Source organism: Sminthopsis crassicaudata, chromosome 3 (assembly GCF_048593235.1).
Source record: "Sminthopsis crassicaudata isolate SCR6 chromosome 3, ASM4859323v1, whole genome shotgun sequence".
NCBI lineage: Eukaryota > Metazoa > Chordata > Mammalia > Dasyuromorphia > Dasyuridae > Sminthopsis > Sminthopsis crassicaudata.
Genome location: NC_133619.1, coordinates 621,678,552 through 621,696,098, shown reverse-complemented (window position 1 = coordinate 621,696,098; position 17,547 = coordinate 621,678,552). Strand labels below are relative to the sequence as shown.

The 17,547-nt window shown below is 42.4% G+C and overlaps 1 protein-coding gene across 2 annotated transcripts in view; it reads right to left on the bottom strand.

Moving 5' to 3' along the window:
* Positions 1–17,547, bottom strand: part of CTNNBIP1 (catenin beta interacting protein 1) — a 62,592-nt gene that overhangs the window by 18,570 nt on the left and 26,475 nt on the right. For both annotated transcript variants that reach the window (XM_074306333.1, XM_074306331.1), the window contains exons 2-3: positions 8,306–8,389; positions 164–285 (exon numbers count right to left, since the gene is read on the bottom strand). In XM_074306333.1, coding sequence (XP_074162434.1) covers positions 164–259 — 96 coding nt within the window. In that variant the 5' untranslated portion in view covers positions 260–285; positions 8,306–8,389. The remainder of the gene's footprint in view (positions 1–163; positions 286–8,305; positions 8,390–17,547) is intronic.

Here is a 17,547-nt window from a genome sequence, read left to right as displayed (position 1 = left end):
TCTAGAGCTCCTGATATTCAAGAGCCTCCCCCCCACTGCCCCCCACAAGGGGCATCCCCCACAGGAATGTAGCTTGGTTTGGCTCCCCCACTGGGCACCTCCCTCCCCTAATCCAGGGTGACAGTGTTTTCTGCCCTGGCCCAGGGCCCTTAGCTTGACTTACATTTGATCCCATCTTCCTCAGCATGAGCAAGACCCGAACTTTCTGCTGAATGTACATCTCCTCCGGACTCTTCCCGGGAGCTCCCTCACGGTTCATTCCCCTCAGTCCAACTCCACAGATTCCTGTGGATCAAGGGACAAAGTCCAGGGGTGAAGCTGAGAGACACACCTAGAGGCAGAGCTGTGGAGCTGGGCCCCACGGGGAAACTCAAACCACCTTTTCTCCCCCAGAGGCCGGGCTTTGTTAGGAGCTTGACAGCTGGCCTGGGATGCCTGGGAATCTCATTACTGACAGCTTGGAGACATCATCAGGTCCTCTCTTTCTCCTTACTACCAGCTTTGGCCAGCTGGATTTAGCAGCTATGTCCTGCAGTAGATGCCAAGGACTGGAAAGGGATATGGAAAAGGGTGCCAAACACATGCCCGCTGCCCTTCTCAGCAATGCCAGGCCTGCCTCCCCAGGGACACTCCCTGATCCACAGCCCTCCCCCAAGTCAATAGAGGCCCTCTCTTCTCTCTCCTGATCAGGGTGCTGTCTGTGGCTAGGCTGCTTCGTTCCTCGGGGGTGGGGCTTGCAGGAAATACGTACTTTAAGGGCCCTGGGTTTCCAAAAGTACCAGAACTAGAGAAAGTTATGCACATGTGAGCTCTGGGCTCCTGGAGCTGGAAGGTTCATCATTGTGGGAAGAGGAAACCCATTAAACAATCACACACACACACACACACACGGCCCTTCAAACCAAAACCAACTCAACATAACATACACTGTGTGCCACGATCATATCCAAACTCAGTTTTGCTTATTGATTTTTTTTTTTTTTTTTTTTTTTGTTACAGAGGAGCCAAGGTGGGGGAGAAGTACATTAGGATATGACTGAGGTGTGAAAGATTAAAAGCATAGTCCTTAAAAAAAAAAAAAAAGCCTGAACAATACTCGGCTCTAAAAATTGAGGCCCGTTCCCAAGGCCCAACCAAAATGGATTGACAAGTGAACCAATTGTTTTCAATAATCCCCAGGCTAGAACAGGCTGAGAAAATAGTCTGAAGAACAGATGACATGAGGGTCAAGCAGCAGGAGGCCCTGTCCTCGTTAGAAAAATGATTTGGGAACTAGAATAAGCCCTTGGGGGTCTGGCTGTCTTGATATCTGATGCCAGCAGCTACTCTGTCTGTGGCTAGCAATTGGGGAGGAACCCTCCCTCTCAATTTCAGTGCCTGGGTCACAAGATTGTAGATTCAGAGAGGAAGGGGTCTCGGAGGTCATTTAAGAGCCAACCCCATCATTTAGACTGTCTCATCCTACTTCCACAATAGTGGATCGACAATGATCTTTGAAGGAGTGGGAGAAGACTCTTTAGGGCTGGAGAAGGACAAATGTCAACCTGATTTCTAAATGCAAGAAGAAAGTAAATAGCATTAAAAAACTAGAGAGCTTGATTTCAGTCCTGAAAAAATTCATATTATAAAACAGATGGACGGTTAACATCTAGAAAAGGAAGCAGTGATCCCAAAGAGCAAATGGCATGGCTTCACGTGATCATACCAAACTGATGTCATTTCCTTTTTTGACAAGGTTATAGATTTTTTCTTTTTTTTTTGCTGAGGCAATTGGGGTTAAGTGACTTGCCCAGGGTCACACAGCCAGAAAAAGTGTTAAGTGTCTGAGGCCAAACTTGAACTCAGGTCCTCCTGACTTCAGGGCTGGTGCTCTATCCACCTGACACTGCCATTACTCAGATGCAGACCCTCATCACTGTCCACATTGATTTCTGCCATCCCTTGCTCAAGTCTCTCCCCACTCCAATCTACCTTCCGGTCAGCCATAAATCGACTTTCCAACCCCCTAGTGGCTTTCTATCCCCGTGCTCTTTATAACCTGACTCCTACCTTTCTAGACTTCTTATACCTTATTCCCTAACACATACTTTTCCACCTAGTGACACTGGCATCCCGACCATTCCACAAATAAGGCTCCTCTGGTTCCAGGCATTTTCTCTGGCTCTATCTCAAATCTGGAACTATCTCCCTTCTCCACTCTGCCCACTGGCATCCCCGGCTTCCTTTAAGTCCCAACCTAAATTCCATTTTCCACAGCAATCCTTTTCCAAGTCCTTTTCATTCCAGTGCCCTCATTCTGTTAGTGCCTATTTATCCTGTATATAGCTGGTTTTGTCTACACTTGTATGCACTGTAAGATTATAAGCTCCTTGAGGGCCAAGACTTTCTTTTGCCTCTTATTTGTATTCCCAGCTCCAGGCATACAGTAAGTGCTTCATGTTTACTGATTGATCTAATGTCAACTGGCACAAAGAAGGTCTCTCCAGGGCAGAGTCCTAGGAGTCAGCCTCAGGCCATTTTAAGCAATGCCTAGGATGATGGCCCAGAGGTCCATTTAAAAAATTTACAGATGACACATAACTTGGAGGGATGGCTGCTAACACATCAGCTAAGAGAGTCAAGGCCCCAAAAGATCTGGATAGACTGGAACCTTGAGCTAAATCTAATAAACTGACATCTAATGGGGATAAAAAGGATAGCCTTATGCTTGGGTTCCAAATAGCAAATTCATCATTTCAAGAAAGGGAGGCTGTGGCCGGTCTAAAAACGATCTGGCTCCATGTGAATCAATGGTATGACAAACCCCCCTCCCCCCTGAAAAGCTAATGCCCTCTCACACTGCCTTACAAGGCAGCATATCTGAGGCTCGAGAAGAGGCAGCTCATCTGTATCCTGCTCTGGCCAGACCACCTGGGGAGTCAGACTAGGCTGAGTTCTCATAACCACATTTTAGGGAGGATAGTGATAACCTAGAATGTCTAATAGGAGGGTAAGGAGTTTGGGACCAATCAGGTCACATGCACCAAATGGAGAACTAGGCAGGTTTGACCTAGAAAAGAAATGGCTCAGAGCCAACGAAAGAACCCTCCCCCCCCCCTCCAGTGTTGGAAGGGCTGTCCCATGGAACTTTGTGCTCAGCCCTGAGGGCAGAAGCAATAGCAACAGATGAAGCTGCCAAAGAGGGATCTAAAACTGAAGCCATCCCAGAGCGGAGAGGCTGTCCAACAAGGTGTGGCATTTTCTTCCCTCCAGGTCGGTAAGCAGAGGCCAGTGGATCATGCATCAGTGACCCTTTTTTAGGCACAACTGGACTCAATGGTCCAGGAGGTCCTTTCTGAGATGATCCCATCAAGGGGTCAGGCTAGCCTGGGGCAGCTCTTTATAGAGAGGGGAGGCCCTGTTCACTGGCACACAGACCTCCTCGAAGCTTCTTGCCTTTCCAGCTCTGAGGTGCTTCACTCCTCTCTATTCTACCCTCGGCCTTCCCTTCGCCTTGCTTCTGGAAGAGAAAGGGGCCTTAGATAGCCTTCTCCATGAATGGCAAACCAGAGCATTTCTCCCGGAGAGTCCTTCCTATGGGAGGAGACCACAATTCCCATGCAGGTTGGGGAAAGCAGCCCAAGAAAAAGCTGAAGGAAGCCTTTTAATGCAGCTCAGGGGCAGGTAAAGGATGACCCAGCCCCTACATGCTTTATTTCCTGATCTCCTAGGTCCCCTATTAAATATGCCAGTGCATTAAAACCTATACTTCAAAGCAATTCTAGTCTGGGGCCCCACTTAGTTCCTTCATGTGAAATCTGCAGCTCTTCAGCTTTGTATTAAAACATTAAATTGTATGAGCTTCTAGGAGGCTTAAAATAGTCACATGTGGCTCTTTTGGTTACCAGTGCCTGCAAAGATGGCTCCAGGGCCATTGAAATTTAAAGCATCTTAAAGATCTGCGCTTCCATGTGCCTCTCCAATGGCAGTGTGAAGATGGATAAGCAGACCCCATTAAGCCCCTACTAGACACATGGATGCTATGCTAAGTGTTGAGTATATAACAAGAAGCCTTTTAAGGCTTGTTATGAGAATGCTTGTTAGAAAGCACAGTTAGGTCTAGCTTTTTTTTTCCTTAAATTTTATTTAATTTAGTTTTTTTTAATAGTTTTTATTTGCCAGATATATGCATGGGTAATTTTACAACATTGACAACTGCCAAACCTTTTGTTCTAATTTTTCCCCTCCTTCCTCCCCCCCCCCAAGATGGCAGGTTGTAGCTCTAGCTTTTTAAAAAGGACGAATGTTTGAGTGGGAATGTTAAGGTCATGTTAGTTTAGAGGACACTTAAATTTACTCTTCTATCATTTCAGGCAATCTGATAGGTATGAGGTAACATTTCAAGATGTTTTAATTTGCATTTCTCTGATCAAAAATAATTTAGAACATTTTCCCCCGTGATTATATATAACTTTAATTTCTTCACTGAAAAACTGCCTAGTCTTATGTTTTAGCCATTTATCAATTAGGGAATGACTTCTACTCTTACAGTTTGACAAAATTTTCCATATACTTGAGATATTTGATTTTTGAGATACTGTTTGCAAAATTTCCTCAATTTTCTACTTTCCTTCTAAGCTTGGTTCCACTGATTTTATTTGTACAAACCCTTCTTAACATAATCAAAACTATCCATTTTACACCTCACAATACAATCTCATGTCTATTCCTCAACTCTTCTCCTTATCCTCAAGTCTAATAGATAAAGGTTCCAAGTAGTTCACAATTTCAAACCAACCCAAAACCAAGTTTTGATTTTGGTTTCTTCAAACATAGAACATCAATTGAGTGCTGGCCACTAGGTGTCAGTCCTGACCAGAGCACCAGAGGCTCAATGCCCAGGTTTTGCTGGAAATGTGCCATAAGGCTATATGGGGAATAGATCCCATGCAGGCCCGCATCTAACCCAAGATGAGCTGTTCCTTTCTCCAAATGTAAACCAGGAAAATTAACGTCATTGAGCAGCTCTTTGTTTTCTTTTATGCATTTCAGCTCTGCTTCCTTCATGGGGCTCTAAGTAAAAGGTAAACTTCCTAGAGGACACCAAAAGACCATTCTAAGTGGGATCTTTTCATAGGGGCTGTGATGTCACTGCAGATTGATTAGACAGCTACTCAGCACCACACTCCTGGAGGACTCTGATCTTGGAATCAGGAAATCATGGTTCATGACTCTTCAAGATCCCATGGACCACAGAGCATACCAATGATGTTCAGGGATTTTCCTAACAAAGATCCTGGAGTAGCTTCCCATTTCCCTCTCCAAGTGATTAGGGCAAATACAGGTTAAGTGACTTGCCCAGGGTCACAAAACTCATACGTGCCTAAGGTAAGCATGGTTTCTGTCTACTGGCCTACATGTTGCCTCTCTAGTCAGGAGCCCAAAAGACTCGAGTGCAAATTCTGCCCCATTTAGCTCTGGGTGGGCTATAAAATGAGGAGGGCTGTACCCAATCCTTCCTACAACTGCTCTAGCTTTACATCTGTGCTCCTACAATCTCAAAGCCATCATGTGTCTTTCCTTCCATTTCCTCCGGCCCTCAGCCATTTACAGGATCCTCAATTCTGTACAAATAATTTTTGATCCAAGCCTATCAAAAAGCTTCCGAGACAGCTTCTGGCTTCAATTCCCATAAGTACCAGCACCTGGGTTGTTGATTTAGCATACATTTATCCGATACTCTACCACATGCAGAGCTCTTTTGCTCTCTTCTAACTTGATCTTCATTTAGGAGGCAGGCCCTATTCTTTTTTTGGGGGGATAGGGGAGGGTAAAGTGACTTGCCTAAGGTCACATAAGTAGGAAGTGTTAAGTGTCTGAGGCCAGATTTGAACTCGGGTCCTCCTGAATTCAGGGCTAGTGCTCTATCTACTGCGCCACCTAGCTGTCCCAAGGCAGGCACTATTCTTAACTTTATTTTACAGATAAGGAAACTGAGGCAGATAGAGGCGCAATAACTTGCCAAATCACCCAGCCAGAGTCTGAAGCAAGATCAGCACTCTAACAATTGTGTTACATCTAAAGTCATTATCACACAGTTAACTGTTTCCATTGGGAAAACTATTTAAACTGCTAATAATTTGCTTCCTATAAACAAACAAAAAACAAGAACCATCATTGCCCTCAGGATTTGGCCTCTGATCTAGCTTTCCTAAACAATCCTTGGCCCATTCTTGGCTACAAAAAAGTTCATCTTCTCTCCCAGGGTAGAAAGAGTGTAACTGACAGAGAGCAGAAAGGTATGAGGGATAGAGTCTGGGACTTGGAGGCAGGAGCGCTTGGGTCCTATTTAGCACCATCTGCTTCTTCAAAAGGGTGACTATGGGCATTTAAGCTTCCCCATCTTTAAAATGGGAATAATAATAATAATTATGATGTCTCAGCTACCAAGCCACAAGAGTGGACAGAGCCATGAATGTGACAGCAAGTAAGTCAAAAAAGAACATGTGAAAATGTGAAGATGAGGCTACAAAGGACACATCCTTTCAGGATCACTGGCTATTGGTCAGACAGCCTATGGAATTTTAGTCACATCACTCCAGGCCACGTTAGCAACTTTTATTCTTCCAGGAATAGGTAACTATTTCATTAGTTTAAAGTTCTGGGATTGTCACTTACTTGCTCTGATTCATTCAGTCTTTTGCTTTCAATTGGGTAGAGAGGAGGAAAGGTTTCTTCAAGAGGTAGTGCTGGGGCTGAATTTTGGAGGAGGGAAAGGGATACACTGCAGACATGCAAAGGCACGGAGATGGGAAATGGGACGAGAAAGCCAGTCTGACTAGATTTCAGGGCACAGAAAAGGATGTGGTGTGTGATGAGGCTGGAAAGCAAGGCTGGTCCCTGGATGTAAACAATCTTAAAAGCCAAACAGAGAAGGTTCTATTTGATGCTAAGGGCAAAGCCATTGAACTTACTAAGCAGGGAGTGAAAGGGGAAGGTCTGTGGTTTGCTACAGTTTAGGACAATTACTCTGTCGGGAGAGAAAAGATCCTTTAAACAGGGACCAATTAGAAGGCCATTGTAACAGAATCATCAAGGAGAAGGTGGACCTCACCCAGTATTTGGGCTATAAAAGTAGAGAGAAGGAGATGAATATGAAAGATGTTATGAAAGACACAAGATTCGAGTAAAAAGGGTGAAAAAGTTGAGGAGAAAAAAAAAAAGAAAGAAAGAAGCATTCATTAAGTACCTACTATTCACCAGGAACCAGGCTGAGTGTTTTATAGAAAGACTCTCACAACTCTACAAGGCAAGGACTTTAACCCCCATTTTATAGATAAGAAAACCAAGGCAGTCAGATATTAAGTGTGTTGCCCAGATCACATAGCTAGGAGTACCTGAGGCCGAGGAACTCAGGTCTAGACTTTAGGCCCAAACCTCTATCTACTGTCTACCTGGCTGCCTAGGTGGAGGACATCCTCCAATCTCCCCACTGAGGATATCCCTCTTTCTGAACCAGGGTGCCTGGCAAAAAAACAGGATGTTCAGAAGAGGGAAAGGTTTAGGAGGAAAGTCAATGAGACTCAGAGAGGTCGAGTACCTTGGCAAGGGTCTTAGAACTAAGAGCCAGAGCCAGGCCTGGAAGTCAGGGTTCTTATCTCCACTAATCCAGGCATCCTTCCACTACACCTTAGCCAGCATACAGTGAATCTGATCTCAGATAAGTAAGCTACTTACTGAGAGTTTTCTGTACTCAACAAAGGCTAGCCGGCTATTTGCCCTCTGGATCTCTACCCCAGAAATATCACTCATTTGGGGGAAAAGACTACAAAGCTAACCTTTCTTCTGCAGCCACAACTAGCCATGAATACAAATGTACTGTTTTTACTAGTTTATCTTAATTTACTTACTGGAAGTTCATTCTCTCTCATTTTCTTTTTTTTTTTTAATAGGGTCACTGCATCTATAATAATAATATTCGCTATTATGAAACATAATAGGCACACTGATGAATACATCAAGGAGAAAGAATACATTCTTGGGTTTGCTGAAAAAATATTTCAGGAAAAGTCCAACAACAAAGTGATTCCTTCAGAAAAAAAATATGCCACCATAGCCTACAAAGTCTGTAGTTGTCTCAACAACATTATAGCTTTCATCTTAAAAACTTAATAAAATGCAGATGATATCTTTAGAAAAATAAAAACTGAAAATCAGGGTGAGAAACAAAAATGTCATCGCTTAACCTTACTTGAGTCACGGTACGACATCCTTGACATTCCCACCCTCCGAGTTCCCCTCTGTCACAACCCCCAAGCCCTCTTACCTGCTTTTGGAAATCAGCTTCGACCAAATGGATGCTGAGTCGTGATCAGGAGAATCACAGGCTAGGAGAAAAGGAAGTGCTGTCCTGTGGGAAAATATAACATAATCAGACACAGGGAAGAAGGGTGGGAAAAGAGGGTGGCACCCTCTGCCAACTTCAAATCCTGAGAAAGCTCATCCCTCACAGTGCTCTCACAGAGCCAAGAACCGCTGGCTCCCCATTGGTCCAGAAATACCTGTGTTTCTGGCAAGCCCAAAGGGACCAGCACCTGAGGGGAAGAGGACAGCAAAGGCAGTAATGCTTACTTGGCATTTCCGGCTGAATCAGGTCAGCCAGCCTGCTATCACACACCCAGCCCAGCGGAGGCCCAGGCCCAGAATGAATCACTCTAGATCAGCTGATTGACAGATTCCCAGGTTAAAGGAGATTTAGTTCCACCCCACACATGCCTAAGCCCAAACCCAAACACAAGCGAACAAAGAAGCTAAGAATCAGTACACAATCTCTCTGTGTGCTCATGATATTTTGTATCTATGTAATTTTATCTACATGTGCACCATATGGTTTACATATTAAACACCCTTGCTGCAAGATGTGCAAAACCTATCAACCACGCCAAACTTCTGCTATCCCATCAAAATTTACTTTCTCATAACTCACCCAAACATAATCATAATAAAGTTTTCTAATGCATCTCATTTCCCTGCTTTATCCAGATGGAGAATTATGGATATGGAATACTGTGTACACTTTCAGGCTTTCTGTGACTCTTAGGTTGGTTTTGTTAAACTTCTTTTCCTCTTTTTTGATATTTTGTTATAAGAGAGAGCTCTTTGGAAAGAAAGGGACAAGTTCAAAAATTAAGGTGACATAAAGGCCCAAAACAATAAAGATATTTTAAAACAACATTTTCTGAGTGGATGTCCATCAACTGGGATATGGCTGAATGAGTTATGGTATATAAATGTAATGTAATACTATTGTTCTATAAGAAATGATGAACAGGTTAATTTCAGAAAAGCCTGGAAAGACAACATGAACTGATGCTGAGTGAAGTGAATAGAATCAAGAGAAAGAACAATTTACACAGTAACAGCGAGATTATGTAATGATCAATTGTGAGGGATTTGGCTCTTTTCAGCAATTCACTAATTCGAGGCAATTCCAATAAACTTTGGATGGAAAATTTGATGACATCCAAACTATAGATGGGGACCTAAGCATACTATTTTCACCTTTTTTTCCTTCTGTTTTTTTTTCTTTTTTGTTTTTCCCTTTTGTTCTGATTTTCTCTCCCAACATGACTCATAATATACATGTTACCTAAATTTTTTAAAATAAATTTTTCTGCCGTTATATATGTACTCTCAGTCTTCTCTCACCTTTCTAAAGCCATTACTGGATCACAGAATCATAGATTTGGGACTAGAGTGGACCTTAAAAACCATCTAATTCAACCCTCTCATTTTACAGATGAGAAATTCGAGGCTCAAAGCAGTGAAGTAACTTGGTCATGATGACACACAACTAGTAAAAACCAGAGTCAAGATTTGAACCTGGTCTTCCTAATTCCCAGGCCAACATCCTATTTATCCACTGAGCCTCCTCTCATATTATGACAATAAATAATGATTAAAATAAACCCCCAAAGCCCTATGTTCTAGGAACCACACAAAGGTACTGCTATACAGTGTCTATATTCTCTCTTGAGCAAGTGGGGAAGAGACAGACCACTAAAACACAAGTAGAAAGGGATAAAATTAAAGTTCTTGCTTCCCTATTATTCTTTCTTACCATGAGCAAGGGAATCATAAACAACCTACACTACCTTCTCAATGGCAGTCACTGGAATAACAGGTGTTGAATGCTCACCTTCCCACCTGGTTACTATGGGCAAGGCACTGTGCTGTGATTGACAGATTCTACACAACATTGCGTCTATACAAAAGGCTGGCTCTACTCAAGTCTACGACCAATGGCTAAGAAAGATCCTGAGGAGGGGAAGTGACCTAGACCTTCACTAAGATAAATCCCATTCATACTTCTCCCTGCTCATTCTGTTTTAATGAATTCTCAGGCTGTAGACCTGGCTCCATAACTGATTCTTCACCAGCAGCATCAAACATACCACTTTCAGGACAACCCCATAGATAATAACAACTAATTACTCTTTTTACTCCCCTCGATGTCAAAGCTCTAAAATCCTGAGGAACCCTGAGGAATCTGACCCCTACCCTACAACAAAGCCCCTGAATCCTTTTGAGATTAAAAGAATTAGTCGTCTTCAACTTCTGAAGTGCCTTAATTTCTGCCAACATAACCAATTACTTTCTCCTGTTTCTGTGGCTCAAAACCTAAGAATCCAAAAGAAACATTTGTATTTATGGCCAAAGGAACAAATGGATCTTTCCGTGTTTTTCAAAGCCCCTGGCCTCTTTTTTCCTCATCTCAGTCCATCAGGCTAATGTTGCTTGTCTACCCTTACCCAAATTTAAAAAGGAAACTGACATCTGCCAGGAAAGTCTTCCAAAACCGGAAGTGGGTGAAAGGAAAGAGCTAAGGAATAATCCCAGAACATTTCTGCCTCTGATTCCTGGTAGGTAATGTCTAAGTATACACAAACTAACCTATTTAAACCATTCTATAAGTGGCCCACTAAGTACTGGCCCTTGATTCACTTTTACACATCCTGAAGTTATCCAGGCCTCCACCTGGCCATCTTACCACCAACTTGCTCAAGTCCTAGATCTCCATCCTGGGATTTTCCAGAATCCAGGCCTCAGTCATCCAGGAAACTAATTCATTTGTTGCTGGGGTTCCTACTCCAAGGTCCAGCCCAGAAGATTGGAGAATGAGTGTATACAAAATAGGCCGGTTAGCCCAGTACATCTTTTGGCTGGTTATACTCCCTCTCTTGGTCTCCTTTTCCCTATGGGTGTTTTCTTCTCTATGAAAATATGAACTCCTAAATCATTCCCAATGCTTAGCATAGTATTTGGCACAATGGAAACATTTAATGCTTTTTTCTTTCATTTGTTCCACATAAGTTCATTAAAATAATATTTACTGAAAATCTTTTCTTCACATTTAACATTCACTTGACACTGTGAGGGGTACAAGTAAAAGGTGTAATTCCTGACAATCAAAGAAATTTCCATCTAGATGGAGAGACAAAACATACATGTGAAAGATATGTATATATCTCCTTATATTATTTATGTGCTAAAATGAGTGTTGCAGGCATTCTGAAAAGGGAAGAATAAATGCAGATGGAAATTTTAGGAGTAAGCCTCCTAGAGAAAGTGGGTGTAGACCTGACCCTTGAAAGAAAAGAAGAAAAGTAATACTTGGTAAAGAAAGGTCAAGGAGAAGATAGTTAACAGGTGTCACATGCTCTAAAAGGAGAAAATAAAAGTTCAGGGGAGAGTCTTATGTGATAAAGACGATAGTGATCATCTGAAGAACTATATGTGTAGGGGGGAGGCAAGAAGTGAGGCTGCAAAGGGTTGGGGTAGAATTGGTGCTCCTTACACACACATCTGATCTGCATAATGGGTGCATGCTCTGCATCACCTGTCCTAAGTCCTAATGTATCCTTAAGTGAGATGCCCAGAGAGTTATTTGGATCATTCAGGGTTCTCTGTAGTTGCCCCTTACCTCAAGATAATCATCTGATATCAATCAGTAAGATTCAATGGACCTTGGGAAGAGGTGGTTAAGATGGTACCAAAAAATTCCCCTAAAAGCCTGTGGCAGGCCAGGGGAAAGTGGGATCTGGTAAATCGGGTAACTCACAGCTCTTGAAAAATCTTCCTACTGGGGGCAGCTAATTGGTGTAGGGGGTAGAGCACCAGCCCTGAAATCAGGAGGACCTGAGTTCAAATCTGGCCTCAGACCCTTAACACTTCCTGACCAAGTCCCTCTATCTAGAGAATTTTTGGCACCTGAAGAAAGGTGTCCAAGCTAAGTTACCACTCAGTGCTTTCACTGGATCAATTTTGTAGCAGACATTTTATCTCTTGCTTTAAGTGAACTAGGAGTGGACTAGGCTGTCCCCACCTTCACAACTGAAGAAGAGAGCCAAAGTGCTAGTAAAGGCATGGGAGAGCCAAGAGAAGGGCTCTTAAAGTGGCTTCCATCTTGAGCTCTGTAGCTCAAGTGTATAAACATTTTTTTTCCTTTCATATTCAATTCCAAATTCTCTCCTCTCTACTCCCTCCCGGTGACTACTGAGAAGGCAAGAATATCTTTATACATATGAAATTATGTAAAACATATTTCATATTAGGCATGTTGGGGGGAAAGCAATCAAAATAAAATGGAAAAAAAAAAACATGCTTCAATCTGAACTCAATCCAAAAATTTTCTCTAGAGTTGGACATTTTTACCATGGGTCCTTTGGAATTGCCAGGGATCACTGTATTGTTGATCTGAGTGTATTTGAAGGAAAGGAAGAAGATAAGGATCAGAAAGTGGATAACTAGAGAAATGAGATCCTCAAGGATTCAGGAAAGGAAGGCATCTTAAGACTCAAATTATAGAGAAATCTGAATGTTAGTCTTGAAGGGACATAAGAAAAGATTGAAAGTGCCTCCTTCTTTGGGAATGGGATGAGGAAAGGAGGAATGAGATGAGAAAAGGATCAAAATAAATAGAGTTATACTGAGGTGAAGCCAAGGTAGATGAGGTGGTTCTCATTGATATAGAACTGGGACATGGGGGTGGTGAAGAGGCACCAATGGAAGCTTGATGACAACAGAAAACTTTGAAGAAGCTCCTGTGAGCAGTGGTGCAAGGAATTCAATGGCGTGATAAAACCAGATGGCATGAATTTATAGGGAACTAGGTCTTCCAACTGTCTATTTTTCCCCAGGTGTACATGGTATAACCTAGGAATTAGATAGATTTCTTAACTTCTGGGGAAATCCAGGGTGGCACACATGGCAGTATTCATCAAATCATAGCTCACCAAAAAACCACCAAGATATCTTTGAGTCAAGGCAGAGCTTATCAATATGCCCTTTCTTGGTATTATGACCCCACAGGTCTGTACTTTCTATGGGAGGCACTCTATCAATCAATAAGCATGTACCAGGCTCTACACTAAGTGTGTTGGAGATATGAAGAAAGCCAAAAAGCAGTCCCTTGCTTTCAAGGGGCTTATAGTCTAATAAATGACACAACCTGCAAACAACTATGTCCAAACAAGTTACATATGGGATAAACTGGCAATAATCGACAGGGGGAGGTACTGGCATTAGGAGGGACTGAAAAAAGGCTTTTTATAGAATGTGGGACTAGTTGGGACTTAAAGGAAGCCAGAGAAACCAGAAGGTGGAGATGAGGAGGAAGAGAATTCCAAGCATGAGAGACAGCCAGAGAGAATTTCCGGAGCCAGGAGATGAAGTGTCTAGCACCAAATATCATTAACCTTTGGTGTGAAGCAAGAATGGAAAAAGGCCGTGACTATGGGAGAAGAACACACGCTTTGATCAAGGACCTTCTAGCTGAAGAATTCACTGCTCCCACAGTGAACCCTCATTTATTCACTATCAGGAGGTAATCCAAGAGGCTCAGCTTCTGCTCTCTCCTAATCCTTCCTGGAAGAACACTTCCCAAGGAGTAGGCCACCATACTTAGAGCCACCACCACTCACTAAAATAAACCTCTTGAGCCAGGAAGGATCAAGGGAGAAATTGATCTCCTTCCCACACAGATTTTTTTGGTCTTATCCCAGAGGGTATTCAGGCTGAGTGACCAGGTTATATAAGATAGTAAATGAAGCCACTTCAATTCACACACTTCCCTCCTGTTAATAGCACTCAAGTACATATAGACCTCTGCCATATGATCACTGACCAAGGGACTGATGTGATTTCATTAGACTCTTAAAGAAATAAGAGCTAAAGAGCATCATGGAACAGGGTGTCAGGAGGAACAAGGAGAGGGAAAATAAAAGGGAAGGGGACTTGGTCAGGGAAGAAGTTCTTTACCTGGCTATCAGGGCTAGAGAAACAAACAAATAAGAATCAGAAAGCTGAAGAAAAGTTCAGTGGAAGTGCTCAAAATTCTGCTAATTCTTTCCTATCAGTGCCAAAAAGTCCAGGTCAAAAGGGAGCGGACAAGTGCTGGGCCCAAAAGAGAGGCAAATTTCGAAAATTAAACAGGCCTAATTGGACCAAATTACTTCACATTCTCTTTTCCCTTCCCCCACATCCTATAAAGACCCCAGATCAAGAATTCAAAAAAAAAAAAAAAAAAAAAAAAAAGAAAGAAAAGAAAAGAAAAAAGAAACAGAAAATGGAAATGGGGCCTCCTGTTGGGATCTTTCCCACCAGGTGGACAGCACCTTAAGAGCTCCAAAGCGGCTCTGATACTTTCACATCACATCAATCATCACAAGGTTTAATTACTGAAAGCAAGATATCTGGCCATTCTGACTGATTTTCTGGTTTTGATGTTGTGACAGTATCAGAGCCACCTTCCTCCACTCTCCATGATAATTTCATATTTCTATATGTATTAATCTTGACACACAAAGTTGGGAATGAACTGCACTCAACAACACCATGCAGTATTTTTAGTGGGTTTCCTAGTGGTATTTCTTACAAAACAGTAGCACATACAAGCAGCAATAGCCCAATCTAAGGGAATGGACTTGGAAATATAAAATACACTCTGTACCATTGGGAGTTAGGTAATGGCATGAGGTGACTTTTTTTCCCCAACAGATGCATGGAATAAGATCATAAGAGAGAGGGTGGGGTGACTTAAAACAATTAATTAGGATCACAGAATACATCCTAGACTTGTGAGCTCAATGGTTTAAGGAGTTCCTGGTGACGAACTTTGTCAACCAATACAGAACAATACCTTCTTTGCAATTTATATTCTTACCTGCATGGAGCATTAAGAAGTTGAATGACCTACTCAGGGTCTTAAAGCCAGTATGTGCCAGGGGTCAGTTTTGAACCCAGGTCTTCCCATCTTGAGGGTAACTCTATCCACTAGGACAAATCGCCACTCATGTACAAAACAGATATGATCATTTGACAACAAACATGGACATGGACTAACTAAAAGGTTGCGGAAGGATTACAAAAGGCTTGGTGTACACAGAAGGGGGCACCTGCAAGGCAGAACCTCTTACCCAGAAAGGGGGAACAAGAAGCCCTCTGGTGCCTCACAGGGCTGTGGTTGAGAAACTCCAATCAGGTGGTATGCATAAAGCACTTTGCACATCTTAAAGCAACTCTATCAGCTGCTATTCTATTGGGTGCCTCTGCTCATGGCAAAGCACAAGGTGCCATGGGCAGGGCAGACTCTAAATCAAAGGGACTGAGAAGGCAGCCCTGACAAAAGGAGCTACAACAGAACATACACATTCATTCCAACACAGGATACTGAACAGGAAGAAAAGCAAAGAACAGCTGTCATTTCCCCACATCCATGGAGATTAAGCTGTCCAACACACTTCCTCAGGCTCTCTGGAAGGAAGACCAACCAGGGTCAATTTCACTTAAGAGTCACGAAGGACTGATCCCCATTTCAGGACCATCTTGTGTTAGGTCAGTTTAAAATGTAAAAGGTTTTAAGGCAGTGGTCCTCAATCTTTTTAAATAGGGGCCAGTTCACTGTCCCTCAGACTGTTGGAGGGCCGGACTATAGTAAAAACAAAAGCTCATACTCTGTCTCCGCCCCTCAGCCCATTTGCCATAACCTACATGGGCCGTAGTTTGAGAACCCTTATTTTAAGAGTCTATGTGTGTATTTATGCATGAAGACATGCATGTATATGAGTAAATCTACATGAGATCTCTGTGAAGGGCTGAAGATGAGTCACAGTCCTAATATTGTGGCCCTGTTCACATGCTGTGAATCTGCCTCCAAAGCTCGGTTGCCATGACCTTGGCTGAAATTAGAATGAAAACACTGTTTACAAAGAAATTAAAGCCATTTCTAGTCATATGAAAAAATGCTCTAAATCACTCTTGATCAGAGAAATGTAAATTAAGACAACTCTTGAGGTTCCACTATAAACCTCTTAGATTGTCTATATTGACAGGAAAAAAATAATGATGAATGTTAGAGGGGATGTGGGAAAACTGGGACACTCATACATTGTTGGTGGAACTGTGAACAGATCCAGCCATTCTGGAGAGCAGTTTGGAACTATGCCCAAAGGGCTATCAAACTGTGCATACCCTTTGATCCAGCAGTGTTACTACTAGGTCTATATCCCAAAAAGATCATCAAAAAGGGAGAAGAATCACTTGTGAAAAAAAAAAAAATCCTTGTAGCAGCTCTTTTTGTAGTGGCCTAGAACTGAAAACTGAGTGGATGCCCATTGGTTGGGGAATGGTTGAATAACTTATGGTAGAGGAATTTTATGGAATATTATTGTTCTATAAGAAATGATCAGCAGGATGATTTCAAAAAAGTCTGGAAAGACTTCCATGAACTGATGTTAAATGAAATGAGCAGAACCAAGATTACATTGAACACACAGCAACAAGAAGATTATGTGATGATCAACTGTGATGGACGTGGCTCTTTTCAACAATGAGGTGATTCAGGCCAGTTCCAATAGACTTGGATTGGAGAGAGCCATCTACCCCCAGAGACAACTATGCGGACTGAATTTTCACAATATAGTATTTCCACCTTTTTTGTTGTTTGCTTGCTTATTTTTTTCTTTCTCATTTTTCCTCTTTTGATTTTTCTTGTGCAGCGTGCTAAATGTGGTACTATGTTTAGAAGAATTATACACAGTTTCACCTATATTTGTTTACTTGCTACCTATGGGAAGGGGAAGAGAAGGTGGGAGAAAAATTTGAAACACAAGGTTTTGCAATGGTGAATGTTGAAAACTATCTTTGCATGTATTTGGAAAAATAAAAAGCTATTATTATAAACAAAAAACCCTCTGTTCAGAATCTGTTCACCTTCTGACAGCTCAAAAGAAAAACTGGCAAGCCAACTAGGCATAATGCAGCATCCCCAAGTAGAAGCCAACTGCCAGGGGCCAGCCTGCCTGCACTGCAGTCCCAGAAACATCATCACACCAAAGAGAGCCATTAGTACTGTTCAACCCAAAAGTTATTCTGTGGTTCCAACCTGCTCACAAGGGGGTGACCCAGAAGAAAAAGAGAATAAAGCAGCTCTCTACTTCACTGATTTAAAAAGATTCCCCACCCCCAAACTCTGAAATAGCTAGAGCCCTAAAATCTTGCCAAGCTAAT